The sequence below is a fragment of the Chrysemys picta genome, chromosome 6, assembly GCF_011386835.1.
Source record: "Chrysemys picta bellii isolate R12L10 chromosome 6, ASM1138683v2, whole genome shotgun sequence".
Taxonomy (NCBI): Eukaryota; Metazoa; Chordata; order Testudines; family Emydidae; genus Chrysemys; species Chrysemys picta.
In genome coordinates, this window is record NC_088796.1 from 20,540,495 (window position 1) to 20,555,908 (window position 15,414).

Here is a 15,414-nt window from a genome sequence, read left to right on the forward strand (position 1 = left end):
TTGCATATGAAGCACAGATTACAAAAGGCATTAAGAGCACCTGTACTTCAGGCTGGCTTTTTTAAAACTTCATGGAATGCTTCAGGAAATGTACAAGCGCCTTGGGTATCAATGGTGACACCAACCAACTAGGAACTGAGAGCTTGCATTAGCATGAGCTTTTGTAGTGAATTAGAGATGCCTGACAACCAAGGCGATCCACCTTTATAAACATAGAGAATGAAACAACTTAGTAAATAGATCTGGTGCAAGAGGGAAGGAAGGGTCAGTTAAGAGAATACTTCCACTGACCAGAACTCTAAAGTTGATCCCGTAACATTACTGTATATTCATGTGAGGGGATGTTTTCTCCCTGTGCAGCTAGCAGGAGAAAGGGAAAGGTCAAGGGAGAGTCAGAAGTGTTTTCCAAATGAATCAAATCTTTTTCTAGCCAAGATGGCACATACTGTATTTTGGGCACTTTTCCTTCTTTTCTTATCAAGTTTTCTCTAACAGCTGGAAGTGGTTGGAAGGGGCTGCCTTAAGAAGACCCCCTGCTCTTCTTTTGACAGCTGATCAAAAGAAAATAGGTCACGCTTTTCAAACTTATGTCCACCCTGCCCTTAATTACTGTCTCTTTAAACAAAGGCAACATCTGCGCAACCTCAGCCTGTTCAAACCTCCAGAATAACACAGGGAGAGCAACTTGCTCCTCAAGAATCTGTTACTTTGGGGGGCAGGCAGGGGCTGTTGGCTGCAATGCCCTTTCTCTTGGTGATTGTCTTTCTTCACGGTTTACAGAGGACACCGATTCAAGGAATAGATATGTAGAGGGGCTTTTGAAGAGAGGAGGGGAAACTGAAAGACAGGCCCGGGTCATGCCTTCAGCATCCACTGATCCATTTCAGAACAGAATTAGGACTAGGCAAAAAGTGTATTACCTTCTGGAACGCAGAGATTTCAAAGCCATATGGTAGCGTGTGCTGCATAATGCCTGGCTTTTCTTGGGAGAAAAACGTGGTGCACAGCTTTTTAAAAAGTTAAATGAGCCTGGAGCATGCTGTTCAGACGTGCTGCAGAACAGGGGGGGGGGAGGGCCCTGCAAAACTTTACTACAAGTAATTAGAACATGTAACTAGATTCTTTTGGGGCATTGTTTTTACAGAGTCCTTCACTTTTGTTTAAAATATTCATCTCTAAAGTGCCCAGAGCTCCAGCTTTGTTTTGCAGTCTGCAGGGATCCAGAGAGACAGAATAGTGTAACAAACGAGCGATTTCTGAGAATAAACTTGAGCAATTGCATAATTAAAACAACGTCTCTGTACTAAGTTGGCGGGCGATGCGCAAACGCAACCCCCCTTCCCATCCCCCCGACTTTGTGACGGGGTTAAAATACTGACCATCGGTTGGCAAGCACGGTGTAGTAGAGACAGTTCAGAGGGGGGTGCGCTTAAGTACACTGTATTACACCGTGGCACTGAATTACCAGGCAGCAGCAAACGGTCGCTTACACGAGTATTTGTGTCAAAGTCACGATTGTAGCATCTTACTTTTGACTATTATTGAGAGCAAATTCTGCGTCCTGATTCGCAGCTGCTGGGGGAGAGGGCGCTTTCCCCTCGGAGACACAGCGCCTGCCTTTCCCCTGGACAAGGGGGACGCTGCATCTTCAACTTGCTCGCTCTCTCCTTGACGTTTGATTCCAGTGCTGGGCGGGGGGGGCGGGGGGAGAGAAGGAGCTCTGAAATCTCAGCCAAGCTTTAAGCCTCCAGTCCCACCCATCCCCTTGCCCATTGGAGGGCTCTCCCCGACAAAGCGAGGGCTTAGCATTCCCTCACTGGCCTCTGGCTGGGCTGCCTGTCAGTCCTGGCCCAAGCCCTGCCCAGCCGGGCTAAGCTAGGTTGTTTGAGCAGCAAACCCACTCTGGACAGCTCCAGCTACCTAAACAGAAGACGTAAGAGGAGGAAAGGGCTAGGACATGGCGAGGGAACGGCGCTGGCCCGGCTGATAGAGACTGGTGATTTCCCCCCCTCCCCCTACACACACACACACACGCACTCACACACGCACGCACACACCCTTCCCCCCGCCCCCGCACACACACACATACACACACACACACAACTGAGAGGCCTTATATTCCCCCCCCCCAGCTCCGAGCATCCCGCCAGCCCAGCACCCCCATGGACTGAATGAAGACTGCCTACACCGCCTATCGATGCCTCACCAAAGAGCTGGATGCCTGCGCCATGAACCCGGAGATGACAATGGACAGTCTGGGCAGTTTGCATGGGGCAGCCAGCCATGAGCAGGATCTGCTGGGCACCCCCAGCCCGCACCACCCCAGCCGCAGCGCCGGATCGCTACGGGTCCATCCTCCTCCTTCGCACCAGGACTTAGCTTCTGCCTCTTCCCGCTCGGCCATGGTGTCCAGCATGGCTTCCCTGCTAGACGGGGCAGGGGATTACCGCCCGGAGCTGTCCATCCCCCTCCATCATGCCATGAGCATGCCCTGTGACTCCTCGCCCCCTGGCATGGGCATGAGCAGCACCTACACCACTCTGACTCCACTCCAGCCCCTGCCGCCCATCTCCACCGTCTCCGACAAGTTCCACCACCCGCACCACCACCCCCATGCCCACCACCACCATCACCACCACCACCACCAGCGCCTCTCCGGCAATGTCAGCGGGAGCTTCACCCTGATGAGGGACGAGAGGGGTCTGCCGGCCATGAACAACCTCTACAGCCCCTACAAGGAGATGTCCGGCATGGGGCAGAGCCTGTCCCCCTTGGCTGGCACCCCCTTGGGCAACGGATTGGGGTCCATCCACAACACCCAGCAGAGCCTCCATAACTATGGACCCCCCAGCCACGACAAGATGCTCAGCCCCAACTTTGATGCCCACACTGCCATGCTGGCCAGGGGTGAGCAGCACCTCTCCCGGGGGCTGGCTACCCCCCCTGCGGCCATGATGTCCCACTTAACCGGTATGCACCATCCTGGACACCCTGGCCATGCTCAGCCTCACGGGCCCGTGTTGGCTTCCAGCCGGGAAAGGCCGCCCTCCTCCTCTGGATCTCAAGTTAACAACTCTGGGCAGTTAGAAGAGATCAACACCAAAGAAGTGGCCCAAAGGATCACTGCAGAGCTGAAGCGCTATAGCATCCCCCAGGCGATCTTTGCCCAGAGGGTGCTGTGCCGTTCTCAGGGGACCCTTTCAGACCTTCTAAGGAACCCTAAACCTTGGAGTAAGCTGAAATCTGGCAGGGAGACGTTCAGGAGAATGTGGAAATGGCTGCAGGAACCCGAGTTCCAGAGAATGTCAGCCTTAAGACTTGCAGGTGAGTTCTGGCACCAATAATACTCTGTGCACATGCAAATAGACAAAGTGTCCCAGCGAAAGAGCCACTGAAAAGTGTAATGGGATGCTGCGGGTACAGACTTTAGGCATAGCCTAGTGCTTGATGTATTCAAGAGGCTGTTTTTTAGGGAGCTTCATTCACGATGAATAGATTGCCCTTGTCTTGATTTAATGTCTCCCTTTAATATTCTTAATTTGACTACTTCGAGCTACTGGATGCTACCAGACTGGCTTGTGTGATGGCACTGCTAAGAGGACAATGGTTTGGATGTTTTGTTTTCACCCTGCTCTGTAATCTTTACACATGATCTAGGCTAGAATAGTGCCGAGTTTTTGACATTTCCTATTGCACTTGGAAAATCCCTAATACATCCAGCAAAAGGCTCTTCAGTTTTGACCCACAGTAAGGATGTATGGAAGGTACATTGTATCCTTATTTCTAGGATAGAGGTGTTTTCTTTTGTTTATTTCTCTCGGAAAACTTCCTTGGACATAACAAGAGGTCACGGGGTGGTGTCTGATGTATTTCATCAATTTTAGGAGAGGAAAAAGCATCAGATTCTGGGAAAGCTGTTATAAAGAATGGCGCATTTTGTGGGAGGTAGTTTTAGAATAGCTGTTCTCCCGGCTTTGAGTGCTTCAGTTTGATTTTTTCACCCTTAGCACCAGTATCTTTCATTTCTGGTCGTAGTAGCTGTCGCATCAACGCATTTATTAGACAAATCACAAAATGTGTATTTCCTTTGCATTGCCGAGGTTGTGTGGATCATTTCAAAGTCTCCTAGATTCCTCAGTGAAAGGAAGCACATTAGGTGTGTGATAAATTACGTGCCGAGAAATTAAGCTATAGATTATTGCATCTAAAAGTATAAGGCTGCAATACCTTCTTTGCATACACGGGCGCTCATTTTTGTACAGAGCACAGAGATGGATTTGAAGCCGAGGGAGAAGACAATCACACTTGGTATATTGTTCTAATGTGAGGTGAGCTGTTTTGTGCTCCCTCTGCTGTAATCAAAGAGAAGTACAACCCTCTATTGTTCTAAGATTACAAGAAATCGTCCATTAAGGTTGCTATTTGAGGGAAGTGGGGGATAATAATACAGATGGTTGAAAAATAAATTGCTATCTGGAAAAGTGTACATGGGATTATGTATAGATGTTTCTTTCCTTGATATAGTGTGCAGTGGAGGAGCGAACCAATAGAGTATTTATGCTTCAAAAATAGACTTGATAAGATTGGGAAAACCTATATTCTGGGGGAAGATCTCTTTTCACACAGTGAGGAGAAAGTGTTTGTCTAGATGAATATCTGCAGTCCTTTCAGCATTGCTTTTGCTCTACATCTGGAAAGAAAGACATATAGGCAAGAATTAACATATCTGCATTAACTAGAATTTGCTTCACTGTCCCATCACATTTTAACATATAACATAAAATATTGGCAACCTGTTTTTGACACATACTAGCCCTTTACCACAAACTTGTTCCCATTATACAGATATATATAATAGTGTGTGTGGCTCATTTTTATAATGTGACAGCTGCATGTTTACAAATGCATTTTAGAAGGGATTTCTACTCTGACAACTGCCTCGTTCACCTGTGGTTGGATTGATTCCAATCTGTAGCAATTAATCGTTTGGTATTATTGATTTGCAGAGGGTAAATAGGAAACAACCTTTCGGAAAGATTGCTTTTTGCTTCAAAATCCACCCTCCATTTGGGCGCAGTGGGGGTGATTGTTGTTGTTGTTTCCTGGTTGTGTCAAATACTGAGTGAATTTCTTTCTGGAGCTTCTGAGATTTCTTACTAATTATTATTATTATTATTATTATTATTATTATTATTATTATTATTAATTATTTATTATTATTTTATATTACACACTACATCATGGAAAGAAACGCAAAAGGTAGGGGGAGTTGTGTGCGTTATTGTTGTTAACAATGTCCCATTGAAACCTCGTGTGAGATTTGAAATCCTTTGTTTCTAGTTGTGTGTGTGTGTGTGTGTGTGTGTGTGTGTGTGTGTGTGTGTGTGTGTGTGTGTGTGTAGTTGGCACACTTTCTAACAATGCAGTTTGGAAACACTATACAATGAAAGGCAAGTTCCACTCCCCTCCTCTTTTCTCATTCGATCTTAGGGACAATTCATGTGTGAGAAGTCCTGAGTGAATAGATCTCTTTGGCCTATCTCAGTGGTCAGTGGGACTCTTGCAGTGCGTCTCTTTGGTAGTAGTGTAGCTGATATGGCAAGCTTTGTGTGAACCACGATTTTTTCCCCAAGTGCAATGTACAAAACAGAGAAGTTAGGGCTCTATTCGGATTCATGCAGAGATACCGTTTGGAGTTGGTCAGAGTTGCTAAAATTGCAGGATACGGTATAATCGTTCACTTGAAGTCCTGAATAAAGAAAAGAAGCATATAAAATATATTGCTCTTGAGAGGCGTTTAAATAGATGCATACACGTATCCGGATTGTATCTAGTATCTGAAGTAAGGTGAGATTTTGCCATTTATTGTGTAGTTTTATTAGCAACAACAAGTGTGTTAAGGGCTTACTGTATATCATAGGAGACTATATTTTGGTCAATAGATCACTCTCCTGTTGTAAAATATGCCGTAGCGGGGATTTGGGTAAGTAGGTATTATGTACTCAGTGTCGCTACAGGGATTGGGGGCTGTGGGGGGGGGGAGAACAGAAGCCATCTCTCCATGCATTATTGATAGAAATCTCTGCACGCCCCACAACTGGAGATGCCAGCGTCACTTTCGTTTGGGTTAAACAGGCACAAACCCGGAGCTTTCGGATCTAAATCCACCACGAAGGGTCTTAGAGATTTTCAGGGGGAAGGAGGCGGCCCAGAGCCACCTGGGTACATTCATTTTTACAGCAGTGCTGTGGGCTTGGTTATTTTCCCCCTTCGGTTCCAGTGGCCTCGTCTGGCTGGGGGAGGGGGAAAGAGCACAGGACTGGGAAGGTGATTTTGTTCTTGACTCCGTAGGCTATTAAAAATTCATGGTATCTTCTCTAACACACCAGGGCGAGATGGGGGGGGGGGATATTTATTCCTTCGCCTTTTCAGCATTATGAATGTATCTCGCTGCAGAGTCTGTGTTTGTCTGCGGCGATGTGCTCCTGGAAAGAAACGGTCTTTGGCATCAAGTAGAATCAATTCTGGGATCTTTTCGGAAGGAGGCTTTCGAGGGGTGGGATGTACATTTAATGTTACTAATCAAATTATGATGCCTTCGAAGCGGGAGAGCTCACGCGTTAATGGTTTTCACCTTTGTGATACAATCACTTACGCGCGCGCACACGAAATTGAACGATTTTCAATTAGGGAAACATCACTACTGAAGGCAGAGGAGATCTGCATACAATAATGAGGTGACGAATATGCCAGTTGCCTTATCTACATCGGGGAAGACATTAAAACTAAAGCCAGTCATCTTCTATAGCTTTCATTGGGGGGTAACTGTTGTGGCGCTAATTCTAACATGTGACTTTTCCTGCAGTGATCTGTAATAGCTCATTTAGGACATTGTCATTTCGATTAACATCCAACGTGTCCCAGCCTCTGTCCCTCGACAAAAGAGTGCCGTTCGCATGGTGGATGCACACTCGAGATCCCTGGAACTGACGTTATTTTCTCGGCACAGTTATACACACGGTTCCTTTGACACCAAAGGCAAGAGCAATCATGTTTATCCACATTCCAGACCCTATCCTGAGCCTGTTGAAGTCAATGGGATTTCTGCTGCTTTCTGAGACGGCAGGATTGGGCTCTAACTTTTCATATTTGAAGCCCTGTTCATTGATGCTAACCGCACTCTTTCCAGCTAAACCCAGAGAGGGTAGGAAAGATGTAAAGAGACGCATCTAATAGTTGTTAATGATTATGGATAAGATTTCCTAATATTTTAACCCATTCCTGTAATGACATTAGACAGAGCGTTCACATTTCTCTGCAACTCTTTCAGTGAGAGAATAGATATTTATGAATAGGTTTATGTTTGTGTGTGGAACCACAGAATCTCAGATATAGCTGCACATATGGGACTAGACATATGCCTATATGTGTAGCCACAGCTTATGCTATAATATCATATTGCAGTATTCTATTATAACCAATGCAAAACATAATCCTGTACCTACGGTGTCAAATCACTGTAGTCAATAGGCACCTTGCGCCCTATAGAAACGTGTATTAACATTTGTACATAACACAGACATACTTTTGCTTGATGAGCTGATCAAATTAATAATTGAAGAGCTAGCTCACTACTGTCCTTGTCTTTTCGAGTCCCCTGTGAATCAATAACACCTTTCTAATATGCATTAGTGGTGGGTCCCTGAGAGCATTGAGGGTAGGCGAGAGAGAACACCACACGCGAAACAACCCGGGGAACAGGATTCCATCAAGCGAGAAGGCTCCAACATTTATTTTTATTCCAGTCTTTCCAGCCATGTGGTTATGTCACTTTTCTCAAACCAATGTGTATATGGAGGGAGATCGATGCTGATAATGTTTAGAAGATTAAAAGAGCATTAATGCTGGCAACAGTAACATAAACGTGTGGACCCAGTTTTCATTGATCTGGAACCTGATCCGGCTTGTTTCCAGTAAAGCTGATGGCGCTGGCTTTCCCAGCACAAGACTCCCCCATGTGTGTGTGTATGTCTCGCAATCCCTCACTCTCCCCATGCCTAGTTGCGAATCTTCCCCAAACGTTGGCTAAGCAGATTGTGAAAGATAATGGCCAACATGGAGAGTCACCCTACAAACCAGGTTTCGCTTCCCCGAGGGAGCCGATCCTGCAGCCCCGTGGGGAAGCAGGCGGCGGCTCGGGCCTCGGGCTCGCTCTCCCCCAGGAGTGATGCCAAGAGGTGACCATACGGCTGGGTGCTTCGCTTCATTGCGGTACTAAGCTAGCAGAAGGAAAGGCCGGCGTTAGAGGGGACGCCTTTCACTTGGACCAGTACAAAAATGACCCCTGTGCCTGCCTCGTCTCCCTAGGAGATGGCTCTCAGTGTGAAAGCTCCCAGCTCCGAACAGAAGCTGTCTGACACTGCATGAGGTTAAGCAGGCTAATGGAGACAGATTGAAGTGGGGTTTCCATCACCCCTTCTTCCCAATTCCTTCTCTCAGCCCCCAAATCTGGAAAGTTGCTGCTGTGCATGCGTAGTCATTGCTTTCCCTAACTTGCTTACAAACTCTGCATACTATAAATGACTGTGTACGTGATGTCCATGTAAATACAGCATCCCAGCCTTAACTAGTCACATGAGCTAACAAGGGGTTTCTACTCCTAGATCAATACAGAGGGATTTAAAAACTCCCTACACAGGTAAATTACACGGTAGACAGTTGCTCGCTGAACAATAACAAACATTTTAAACTCTTCTGAATAATCGGCCTTCATTCTGTTTTTCTACCTCTTTGTGCCCATTTTTTTAAAGTTTCAGTTTTTTAAAAGCACAACCAAATACGTTGGGGGTAGCGATCCGATGAAACCAAAACACAAAAGTTTCAGCGTTAAGGGTTTCCTTGACATCCCTGTGTAGTCTAGCCACTAGGGAATGGAAATTATTTCACTTCTTGACTCCACTAAAGGAAGGACTGTGGCATCTGAAAGCCCTACCCACAATTGTGAATAAGGAGGACATTCCAACTTTAAACTTGAATATATATTTTTTGAGGTTTAGGTAAAAATTTATATATTTGATCTCTCTCTCTCTCTCTCTCTCTCTCTCTCTCTCTCTCTCTCGGTGTGTGTGTGTCGCACACTCATGCACAACGCACATGTTTTTGCTATATAGTTCTTTCCACCCTTCTCCCAAAAAATATTTCAGTTCAGAACAAAACCAAATGTATACGATTGATCCGAGTTTGTTTGTTTGTGGCTAAGATGGAGCCTCAAAATGAGATGGATGGTGGGGTTTTGCGTTTGTGTGTTTGTTCGTTCCTTGGTTTTGTTTGTTTGTTTTGATATTTCGTTTTTAAATGTATTTAGATCGCCACCTAAAGAATTGCCTGTGTTTTTTAATTGGAAGTATCCAAGCATTCTTTTTAAAAAAACTTTGCGTATAACAAACTAAAACCAAACATAAAAACCCAACAACGATAAATCTATCTCCCCCCGATTCTCCTTCTAAATGGTGCTCTCCAGGTGTTTTTTCCCTCGTGGGTAGGTGGATATCCTCTGGAACGGAGCGAGTTCTGCAAGGGACTTGTTTGTCGTTTCATTTTTGTCGCCTCCGGCACGGAATAGTTTGGCAAGTCCCCAAAGCCGTGGTTTTCAGCTGATCTGAGCCGGGCTGCTGGGAGATCCTAGCTCGCCGTCTGTAGAAGAGGGGAACGGCTTAGCACAGTAGCCCGTGTACAGTGTCCGATGAGACATGATGGGGAAAGGCAGCTTTGGGTTTCCAGCCGTGCCACGGGTGTATTCCTCCCGCTTCTCCTTCCAATCGCATTGACGCTGGAACTAGCTGCTTTCTGGAAATGCGAATTCCCCTCCCTCCCCCCCAGCACTTTCGGTGCAGGAAGGGGTCACCTCCGCGGATCCGGGATGCTTTGTAATAAACATGCAAAAACTCCGAGCAGATCGGAGCGTGCGGATGGGCTGGAAGATACAGATGGTCTAACTATACTGTGCTCTGGCTCCCCGGTAAAACCGGGGCGCGTTTACTCCCTGAGCTCAGGTGGTAACAGTGAAACGCCCCGATAGGTTTTTTGTGTGTGTGGGATATATTTAATTATTGCTTATAAATCCTACCCCCTCCCTCCAGCAGCCCACTTTCTGTAACCGTGGCCTAAGCATTTTGTTGCTTGCATTGTAAACACGGAGCAGGAAGCCCCACCGGTTCAGGGAGCACGTAGAGGGCAGACCTTTCGTGCCAGGAGTGCCCTGTTTCACGCACATCCCATCCCAGCACCCATCTCTGCCATGTGCCCGTCCAGCCTGGCGCCTGATTCTCCCGGGGAGAAGAGAACCGCGTAAGGAGGCCCGGAGAGATTCACAGCGGGGAAGGACCTTTGTAATTGACAGCGTTCTCTGGAGCATTGATTTCTGGCTAGCACGTGTGAATATGCAGTCTCATTGCCTCTGTGTTTGCTTTTCCTTTCTCCTCTTTCTTCTTCTTTCAACCCCGACTTTCCCCTTGAATGAGAGGAAGAACCCAAACGCTGCTCAGGTTACAATAACACGAGCACCTCATGCTGTCCTCTTTCCTGCCAGTTCTTCTCAAATGTAACTAACCTATGTTATCTTCCGGGAGAAGCCCGTCCCTGCTTGTCAGGTAGCGCTAGTGGTGTGGCTGTACCTAGTGTTTATTTTTTTCATAGATTATGAAGAGGTCGGTTGCTCATCTCCAACCGTTTCTGTACTTGAATTATCAAAATTGCTTAATAGCTTTATGGCCTTCCGTGCAACCCCTGGATATAAAACTATCTGCCGTGTTTGCCCAGCTCTTAGAGATGTAGAAGAAGTTCAGGCGGTACAGATTTCAGTCATGATCTCAGATTTATTGAACTAGGGGACTATAGCTAAAGCTCACTATACATAGATTGCTATGGGTCAAATCCCATTAATTTTGCACTTGATTTTAATAGGGCCAAGATTTGGCTCCCATGTCTCTGTTAACGAATTAGTTGTTCATCAAATGTTCTGAAGATACAAGAACATTATTTCCATTGTCTCAGTGTGTGTGTGCATGTGTGTACAAATCTTTCCAAAAGTTTTCTATAGTGTCAGGTCATCATATATGTGTGCATGTGTGTACAAATCTTTCCAAAAGTTTTCTATAGTGTGAGGTCATATATGTGTTAAAAGGACAACACTTGAGATAGTAATATTCTAAGGAAAGGCCAGAATCTCAATTAACAGTTGTCAGAATGTCTAAAAATGGCTGTAAAAGTTTATAGACCGCATTGCACACAAAGGGGCCAGTTTGCAATGCTTACCAGGATAAAACTCCCATTGTTTTTCATTGGGAATTTTTTCTTTGTAAGGCCTGCAGAATCAGGCCCAAAATATTCAAAGGGAAGACATATTTGTATTCATGCAGGGCTGCTCTATATCATTTTAGGATGAATTATTCTCATGAAAACTGGCAGACATTGTTTGGGTTATAAGCATACCTCTAAAGTAATTTAATCGCACTTGGACTTTAGCTTGTGTAATCAAATATACATATACTTTTTCCTGCGGGAAGAAAATAGTTTAAATGTATATAGTCTATATTTACTTCGGAGCATGTCACAAGTACTAATCATATGGAACCAGGAAAGGGAACAGGAACATTTAAGGAAAAAGAATCAGACTTTTTATAGAGGACAAAATAACGATATTTGTTTTTAACGAGGAAGGAATGTGCATTCCTGTGTATCCACCTCCCTTTTTCAGCGTGTTTATCATCTCAACATGTAATGTAGGTACCCCCGTCATCGATTCATTTCTGTTAATATTATATTGACCAGGACCCTGCAATCCTTACTCAACCAAAAGTCCCACTGAAGCCAACGGGACTTTTGCCTGAATAAACAGTGCAGGATCAGGTCTTATGAATAATAAAATAGCCATTTGCAATTGGAGTCCTGCCTGTTGAGGACTGCTGGCTCAGGAGTGGCCAAAGTGCTGGTTCTACAGAGTTGCCCAGCAGCTTCCCCAGTCAGTTGGTTTTGGTTTGGATTCTTTGGACCTGATTCTAATCTCCCTGACACAGAGTGCAGTAGCAGCGACGCTACTGAAGTCAATGGATTTACATTGGTGCAAAACAAGTAAGAGTTCAGAGTTAGGCCCAGTACATTGGTTTGAATGCTCAGACCCTGACCCTGCTGTGTCTGAAGTCATTGGCAAAGCTTCCATTCATTTCAGTGGGAGCACGAGCAGGCTATTTGTTTAGTGATTGTGCATTACTACCCTTTTCGAATTTTACTGATTTAACTGTACTTTCGTGCAGTGTTCGCAGGTGCCTGTATTATTAATTAGTTAATCATACCATTAAGTGAATGGCTAAAGTCAATTTATTAAAAATAATAACAATAATGTTAATTAAAAATAATTATGATGCAAGCATGTCCTGTGTTGACTGTAGGTTCCAACGTTCCTAAGTCCTTGGGCCAGACTTTCACATTAAATATAAGAGGGCAGCTTCAATCGGCTCCATTGATATGCAAATTGATATGACCCTGGGACTTCTGCCCAGTTTCCAGTACAGCCCCCTCAACTGGCAAACTTCTTATCCCCCTGGTTTAAGCGGGAATTCTCTGAGTCTGTTAGAGAATCTGTTGTAAACACAGATCCACTGATTTGCATTTGTCAGAGAGGAAAGTTAAACCAGTGAAAAGAGAACTCTTTACTGTTTTATGCAGGGCCAGGGAAACCTTTTGTGTTGATCCTATTGATCCAATCTTTCCCTTTAAGGAAACCACATAGTTAAAGACCCCCCATTCAATAGATTTATCCTTCATGCTTGCAATATTCGTTTAAGTGGTCTCATCTAGGGTAGTATGGCAGCATTAAACCTGAGATCCAAATAAAAGGTAAGTTAGAAAAATACAATGGGATTTTAAATATTAGAAAACTAAGGGCCCCTCCTGCAGCCTTTGTCCCAGTAAATCTCCCATTGAAGTCAATGTTGAAGTCAGTGGGAGTTTTGGCTGAGAAAGGACTTGTAGGGCCAAGCCCTAAAATATTTGCCAAAATGTGCAATTATTTCTCCTTCAGATATGTTCATTTTTATTGAGTCTTTAGTGTATTTACATGTTGGAAAGCACATGTACAAATATTCTTATAAATTGTAAGTTAGTCTTAATACATGGGTTTTTCACTTATATTTCAGTGCCAATTGGTTTTTCAAATGTATGTCCAAGCCAGAATTTTGAACTGCTCTATTTAAGTATAGAATATTTTGAAACCAATGGATTTGCAACCATTTGCCCCTGCTGAGATCTCTTCCAAAGAGTTTTCATGTGGCATTTTGGGCGTAGATATGATGTTAGATGGGCCCTGGGAAGAGTCTATAGGATTGTAAGACAAAGTACAGGAATGACTGCTACATTCCTTGGATAATGCTAACGTGTTGTGCTAATTCCAATAACTACAGACTGTGAAAGGCCCTTTCGCTTACAGCACTAATCTGCTAGATCAGACTCACTAATTCTGTGGCCTTTTAACTGCATGAATAACAAATAAGGAGACATTCTGTTTTAATTCTCTATTTGATCTGGGCTTAATTGTGCAGTTCTTAAATTTTTGTCACGATGAAAAATATTAATGATCCCTAGGTGAGTTAATGCATTTATCTGTTTAGGGAGTTCAAAGGGCAGAGTTCAACTATGGTTCAGGTTAATTGAACACAAAGCCATATCCTAATGTCTGTGTTGCCTGCGAAGTACTAAAAGTCAGAATATTATCACTTAGAAGGTAGACCAAATCTCTGTTAAGCAAATACTGCACCAAATGTAAGGTAATCAGACATATGAAGAATGCAATTAAAATTGCTCTCATTACAAAGTCTTATGTAAGTTACCAAGCTCAACTTCGTTATGAAATGCCTGGTAAAACCTTTGAGTCCCCTTGGGTGAGAAGTGTTTTCTCATTGGAAAATTGCTTTATTGGTACCAGTGACCTGTAGAGCAGCTGCTGCAGCTTGGACTGAAAATCAGCTCTCAGAATAATGTGCTCCTATTAAAATGGATAAGACATTTGTTTACACAGTCAGGGCATGCAGCAAGTGCAGTTAACCCCATCCAAATTGTTTGCTGTTTTGAAAAGTCAAGGGTCACAATTAGCCCTAATGTACAAAAAATGATAGTTCACAGGGAGGGCAAAACACTGGGTAAGACCAATCCTGCACTCTGTAAATACTTCTGATTTTTTCTGGGCTGGTCACCAAAGTGCTTGCATAACTTGTTTGCATTTCCTGATTGCTGAATCATGTAACTGATGATGAAACATTTTGTACTAAAATGCCATCAATGATTCATCTATGCAAAATACTTCCACTGGCCACTTTTTATTTATATTCACTTGATCACTGTGCATTTCAGCAAACATGAATGTGCAAACAGTGCTTTTATTTGGAATATAGTCTGGATAAATGCAGGATCAAGATGAAGACAAATATGCAAACACTGCTGGAGACAGAAATTGAGTTCTGAGCTACTGTTTTCCCAACAGAGGTGGAAGGGAGTCCCTTCCAGCTCTGAACCATAGCACCACCTACTGGTGGCTTTATTATCACATAAAAAACGCCACACACCCACACCAGACCAAGGGTCCATGTAGCCCAGTATTTGACAGTGGGCAGTGCCAGATGCTTCAAAGGGAATGAACAGAACAGGGCAATTTCAAGTGATCCATCCCCCATTGTCCAGTTGCACATTCTAGCAGTTGGAGGTTCAGGGAAACCTGAGCATGGGGTTGCATCCCTGACCATCCTGGCTAATAGCCATTGATGGACCTATCCTCCATGAACTAATCTAATTCTTTTTTGATCCTTGGTATATGTTTGGCCTTCACAACATCCCCAGGCAATGAGATCCACAGATTGACTGTGTGCTGTGTGAGGAGGTACTTCCTTATGTTTTGTTTTAAACCTGCTGCCTACTAATTTTATTGGGTTACCCCCAGTTCTTGTGTTATGTGAAGGGCTAAATAACACTTCCTTATTCACTTTCTCCCCACCAGTCATGATTTTATACACCTCTATCATATCCCCCTTTAGTCATCTCTTTTCTAAGGTGAACCCATTCTCTTTAATCTCTCCTTGTATGGAAGCTGTTCCATACCCCTAATCACCTGCGTTGCCCTTCTCCAATTCTAATATATGGTTTTTGAGATGGGCTGGCTAGAACTGCATGCAGTATTCAAGGTGTGGGTGTATTTGGATTTACATAGTGGCATTATGATATTTTCTGGTGTTTTATCTATAAGCTGTTTACCTTCAGAAAGTGGGCCAAAAAACTTAAGCACTTAAATCCATACTCAAGCACCTAAATAAAGGAAGTTTAATTTCCAAAGGTGCTGAGCATGCACAGCTTCCATTGACTTTAATGGAA

General features: G+C 44.3%; 1 protein-coding gene across 1 annotated transcript in view; it reads left to right on the plus strand.

Annotated features, from left to right (window-relative positions):
- Positions 1 to 1,899: 1,899 nt before the first annotated feature.
- Positions 1,900 to 15,414, plus strand: part of ONECUT2 (one cut homeobox 2) — a 43,260-nt gene continuing 29,745 nt past the window's right edge. Inside the window, exon 1 of the mRNA XM_005296830.4 lies at positions 1,900 to 3,324. Within this exon, the coding sequence (XP_005296887.1) occupies positions 2,172 to 3,324 (1,153 nt within the window). The 5' untranslated portion in view covers positions 1,900 to 2,171. The remainder of the gene's footprint in view (positions 3,325 to 15,414) is intronic.